We start from the raw sequence: 6,257 nt of genomic DNA, 5'->3' as shown, positions 1-6,257 counted from the left end.
GAGAATAGCTCCTATTATTTTGGTAAGTCGCTGTTGACTTTGAGGCAGGACTCTCAGGGAAAGGTAACAGCTGGTGTTAGACAAATGATACAGCTAGAAAAAACAGAGGAGCTTTTAGACACGCAAATCCTTCTTCCGAGCTGAAGCAAAAGGCTGTAAACGTCAGCCTAAGCACAAACTGGAAAAGCTTCCTCTGAATGTCCCTCTTCTTTCTTCGGGGAAAAATGAGGCTCCATGGGGAAAGAACTTGCTCCTCGGCACACAGCAAAAGAGAGGCATGACTGCATCCCTGATCTCGGCTTTTCTGTGATGAGATGGTGCTTCCCCACCTGTAGAAGCCATTGCTGTTGCTGGGTCCATCAAACAAAACCTGTTACAGTACTGCAATAACACCCTTACTTGTAAAGTACTGGCATATGTTTTGCCATGCTGCATCACTGCACACAAGCAGTTTGCAAGTACAACTCAGACCCAGCCTTGTAATGTTGAGCTGTGATTTACACTGACTCCAGAGATTTCGCCTCATGCAACCACTCCAACTCGGTCTTCACTGCAAAAATTCATGGCATTTTACAAAAAAAGGAGCAGTTTGCAGGCCCTGAGGAGAGGTACCAGGATTGAGCAGAGCTCAGGAACTGCATCAGCACTAGAAGAAGCAGGTGAGTTAGAGGAGGCACAGCATGAAGACACTGTTGTGCTGCGACTTGACAATGGCCAGTGAAGCAAACTATGCTCTGCCAGGTTACAGGGTCAAGCAGCAGCAGTATATTGATTAATGATGTCGAAGCTGCCAGAGGACCTGTCCTAGATGCAGCAGACAGTTCACATTGCACTCTGGGATCTGTATGTCTGCTCTGGGCTAGCACTCTTGATTTGAACTGCAGCGCCATTTGTCCTTAGGCAGACGTCTTGGCTTTGATATTGCACAATGGGATTTGCACAGGAGACTGCACTCGAGTATAATCACATTGAGTGTCACAGGAGATAAGCAGCAAACTCGGTCCCTGTGACTGGTGCTCAGCTATGCAATTTCCTGTTGCATGGTGCAGACATTTTCCGACTTGCTGTTTCAGGCCTGCCTCACCCTCTGCTTTCCCTCTGTTATGAAACTCTAGAGATGCTTCCCCAGCAACAACACTATTTTGTTTGGGAGAGAAAAACCTAGGACTGATCAACCCTGCTATCAACAAGCAGGTGTCTCAGATAGCAACAAAAGAACCAGCATCAATAATGGAGAGGGTAGAGAGAGACAGAGATGCAATGAAGTGGAGAGAGGGAAGCCAATCAACTTAATGAAATAAGGCGCAAGGTTAGTGAAGGGCTATTTATAGACTCCAACTGGTTCAGCCCTGTGCACTTAGAGGCTGGTTCAAACTGGCTCCTTAACAGCAGTAATAATCATTACAGAAAAGAAAGAGAAAAAAAAGTGAAAGCTTGGAAAATTCACTGCCGGAGGTAAAGCTTTAGAGCTGGGGCTGGCTTGAGTCAGAAGTAACTGCATTACTGAGAGATTGAAAGGTTAATAGGAAACCAGCTGACACTGAAAGAGAACAATTAGAGAGGTTAAGGGGCTTAATATTAGATTAATGGTTGCCTGGAGGAGTAAAAGCAGAGATTTCAGGAAAATGGGGGAATGGTACACAGAAGGCTGTTCTTTCGTGGACAGAGAGCCCCAGGTCTGCTTCTGCCGCTCCCTGGATAAACTGGAAGAAGGTGGCTCTGCCGTTCCTTGCCAGTCTTGCTCAGTCTCCTGTTCCATCCCTCTTCCTCCACTCCCATCTGTTTGTCTCTTCAACTCCCTTTGGGTTTGCTCTCCCCTCTTAAGCGCTGTCTGCATGGTCTTGTCTTAGCATCTTCCTTGTGTTCCTTCTCCATCCTCCCACTGTCTCCTTAAAGGTCATAATAATAAAATGATGTCTAGCATTCCCAGGGCCCTTTCATTCCTCTTCAGCAAGCTGCTCGCCAGAGGCAGGCATGGTGGGGATGGACACTTTTATCCGCATTACCCGTAACCAGGAGTCAAAGCTTCAAAGAGAAAAAAAAAAAGAGTTGACAAAGATCAGATGACAGGTCTGTTCCCCAGCAAATTCACCCCAACTAGATGGACAATACTGACAGTGGGGAGGTCCCTGACTACCAGCAGTCATTTTAAAAGGTTTTTTAGCAGGAAGATGTTGGACATACTGCAGAGAGTACTTATTTAGCAAGATAGGAACTTAGGGTATAGATCAATGGAATCTCCAAACCCAAAAGAGGGGTTGAAGATACTAAGGAGGGGACATTCAGCACAAGCACAGTCCTACCAGATGATGGGCCATAGACATGCTGCTGCTGTGTGGTGGGCTGAGCACTGAATGGACAGAAGGTTAAAATATGCCTCTTACAGGAAGACAACAAAGAAAGGAGGATGTAGCTCAGAGATTGCTGGATGTTCTCCTGAAGCCTTGTGCTGCAGAGGGAAAGAGATAAGCTGTCCTCCCTTCCCCCACAGTATGGGATGAGTAGCAAAGTATTTGGGATGGACTTGCTGCATCTATACAGTGCAGACTCCCCAGCCATAACCTGACCTGGCCCATGTCCCCACGATCACTGCAGTTGCTGACATACTCATCGGTCCCCTGAGAGTCCCTGTACCTCAGTGCCAGGAGAGCCTTGTCACAGAGCACCACCAGCTGCTGCTTAGGACAATGCTGAGAGCACTGGACTGCTCCCTGCACCACCCCGAGGGACTCCTGAGACCCAGGGAGAAATTCTCCCCTCCTGCACCACCCACAGCTGCTGCACTCAAGGATCTTTCCAAACACACATGCTCCTCCCATGGGACAGGGAGAACTTTCCCCGAGTGCCTGGCCCTTGGCGGCAGCTTGTGGACTTAAACAAGTGCAAGCTGGCTGGATCCATCCATATCTTACACTGCTTCCCAGAGCACAGCCTCCCCTCTGAAAACCTCCCCGGCAAGATTAGAAAGCAATGCACTCAGCACTTCCTTCTAAGGGCTGTAAAAGCCAGGCTGGGACTCCGACACTATGCAGGCACCTGACAGAAAAGTTTCCTCACTTGTGATAATGACAGTGAATGTCCTAGCCTAGACGAGTTGTGGTCACTTGCAGCATATTAGCTCCAAAATGCTTGAAATGCAGCGCTCTGGCTTAATGCAACCCATGGAGGTCACCCATGGGTTCCCGAGGGTAAAAGACCAAGGATGCTCTGGCTGGCATCAGAAGGCAATTCAAGCTGTTTTCTTCTTATATGCATGGCAGCTGAGCACTGACTTCTTACCAGCTGGGACCCTGCTGATTGATAGAAAGATGGCTAGAGAAGCATTCAGTGGATGTATTATTCCTGAGGTCTCTCTTCCATGCAGCCACATCTGTTTAAAAGCAACGAGCCTGAAGGGACAGGCTCTCCCTCCCACCTTCCCATCCTAACATAGGAGCATTTCCCAGGTCTAACACAAACCTCCCCTTGTGTCTGGCCAGCCACATCCCTGGAGCTGCATCTCTGCTTCAAAAGATCTGATATCCCCCCAGTGCTGACCTCTGCCAGAGCCCAGCAGTACCCATCACCTCCAGTCCACAGTGCCCCGGAGTTAAAAGCACATTTCAGCTAAGGATCTCCAAGTGCTGTACAAAAAGCCATTAATCCTCAAGCCACCCTTAGGAGCCAGGCCTGTAATTATTTGGCTTGCCATTTATCTCTGGAACTCACTGTGCCATTCCCCCAGCCTGGGGATGAAGGAAGGTAAAACAATACCTACCATTTCGTAACAAATTGCAAATTAAATTGACTGCAGCTCAGCAGTTAAGGGAAATGCTACCTTTTCCATAATCACCCCCTGCAGGCAGGAGCCTGAGAAAATGTAGCAACAGCTATTCTTTAACAGTTAGGTAAACTTTGACACAAAATTTAAGTGACAAGCTCCGAGTGAGACAGCCAACAAGTGGCAGAAGATTTCTGAGAACAGAAATCAGGAACCCTACCTCTTGGTTTTTGTTGTATCAACTGGATTGCCTTTCCTCCACCCTCCACCCCTTAAAGATGACCATCAAAGGAAAAGAAATGCCGCTTATGCCCTTTATGTGCCTTTGTATTAGATTAAGGAGCCTGTAAGATTTCAGTCCAAGGGAAAAAGATTAAGTGTTTTTCCACTTGTTTTCTTACATTACAAATGCAGGTCTTTGGGAGCCTAAAAGCCTCCAGTCTGTCTAGCCTAGATCATGACAAGACCTGGAACAAATGAAAGACAAGAGAGCAAGAATGGGGCAGAGGAGAGGAGAGGGGAGGGGAAATGGAGTCAAATTCACAAAGTGCTGTTTGCAGGCAACAACTGCATAAACACAGTAACACAATGACACACCAAATATCAGTAAGAAATGACGTGCTGTTTAAGAGTTGACTCTCCCGCAGCCCCAGCCCGGGTGTGAGAACCCAGAGGTCAAACTCTGAGTACCCCAGGAGATCTGCATGGGAAGAAGAAAAGGAAAAAAGAAAAGGATCCTCATATCTTTTTCTTCTTCTCAAACAGAAGCCATAAGTGGCATGAGATCTCAAATAAGATGGGCCCAACCTACAGGAACGGGAAGGACTGGGCAACAAAAGCAGAGCAATGGCTGTCCTTTTTATGCCTCCTGTGTTGGCCAGGTTCCTGCAGAGGAATCCCTGGAGAGGAGGTGCTGAAGGGAAGGAGCATGGGGATGGGTGGGGTAAACCAACAATGCAAAAGGCAATTACAAAGTGAAGCGGAGGTGAAGAAAGCAGCAGAAGGACAGGGCTGAAACAAATGTCAGCACACAAAGAAAATTGTCCCACTTCAGCCCAGAGAGCAGAAAGGTCACTCAATCTGTTTCTAGCTGACAAAGCTGTCCCTTTTACAGTCTTTCTCTGCCCTCTTCCTGCGGCTCCCTCCCCTACGTGTTCCAGGCAGGCAGCAGGACCCCTGCTCCAGTCTAAGCCCAGAAGGCAGTAAAGAAAAATTTCAGTCAGTTCCAGCTGTACCTGTTTAAACTACTTCTGCGGCTGGGAGATTTAATTACAGCTAGTCTGCAATATGCAGGCTTAGCACTGCTTTAATAGTCTGCGATCGAAACCTGTATGACCAGAGGGAGGGGGTGTTGGGGTGTTGAAGCTGTATTGAAAGAAGCGCACTAGAATGTGTCTGGATGTGGCTGAGGGGTACACAAACCCTGTTTGCACAAGGGTACCTGGTTGCAAGTCACTGGGCACTCTGAGGGCTAAAATCCAATTCAGTAAGCAAAAGCCTCTCAGGAAATCTGTTTTCCCAGTTCTTTGAAAATCTGCTTAGGTAGCTCCTCCAGAAACCTCCAAACACAGAGCATTAAATAATAATCTGTTAAAATTACCTCCCTCCTGACCAACTACCTGCCAGTAACACTTTATTGCTACATCTAGGTGTACTGAAACCCAGGAGAAGTCCAAGAACTGCCTGCAGTAACCAAACACAAATCTTGTGGAAACCCCTTCCCTGTGTCAGGAAGCAGGTAAATACACTCACTGCCCAGCTCACAGCCCCCTCGGGCCATGCCAGAGCTTTTCAGGCCAAACTGGTGCCTTGAGCTATAGCCACACCATTCCCCTGTAAAAGGGGAATGTAAAAGGAAGGGACTGCCAGGAGTGCTTCCCAAACAGATGCCACAGCAGGCAAGCAATTGCTGATGCTAGAGCGGTGCCTGCTGGCCGGTCGTATCAGAAGCACTTGGAAATGCTTCCACAGAGGATGAACTTGCAGTCAAGTTCAGAAAAACATTTCTAGGGAAGAGCCTGCGTGTCCATCCTCCCCCGTGTTTCTGCCAGAGCTGGCATCCAAGTTCCCACCTGCTGCAAACAAGATGTCCCAGTTTTGTGAATCAGTCGGGTATTTACTTCTGTCGGACCTCCAGTCCCATGCCATTTCTCGTCTTTCTTTACTCTTTAAGGTTTTATGATTTTTAAGCCAATCCCAAGATAATAGATGACTTTATTACTTTGGTATAGAATCACAGAATCACAGAATGCTTTGGGTTGGAAGGGACCTTTAGAGGTCATCTGGCCCAACCCCCCTGCAGTGAGCAGGGACAGCTTTAACCAGATCAGGTTGCTCAGAGCACCATCCAACCTGACCTTGAATGTTGCCAGGGATGGGGCCTCCATTACCTCTCTGGGCAACCTGTTCCAGTGCTTCACCACCCTCACTGTAAAAAATCTCTTCCTTATAGCCAGTCTAAATCTATTCTTCTTTAGTTTAAATCCATTACTCCTTG

At 47.7% G+C, this 6,257-nt stretch overlaps 1 protein-coding gene across 1 annotated transcript in view; it reads right to left on the bottom strand.

The window, feature by feature from the left end:
• Positions 1–1,859: 1,859 nt before the first annotated feature.
• Positions 1,860–6,257, bottom strand: part of CD58 (CD58 molecule) — a 51,405-nt gene continuing 47,007 nt past the window's right edge. Inside the window, exon 10 of the mRNA XM_075725659.1 lies at positions 1,860–2,025. Coding sequence (XP_075581774.1) covers positions 2,003–2,025 — 23 coding nt within the window. The 3' untranslated portion in view covers positions 1,860–2,002. The remainder of the gene's footprint in view (positions 2,026–6,257) is intronic.

The sequence above is a fragment of the Pelecanus crispus genome, chromosome 1 (assembly GCF_030463565.1).
Source record: "Pelecanus crispus isolate bPelCri1 chromosome 1, bPelCri1.pri, whole genome shotgun sequence".
In the NCBI taxonomy this organism is placed as follows: Eukaryota; Metazoa; Chordata; class Aves; order Pelecaniformes; family Pelecanidae; genus Pelecanus; species Pelecanus crispus.
The sequence above is the reverse complement of the archived record's forward strand: the minus strand, read 5'-3'. Positions and strand labels throughout refer to the sequence as shown.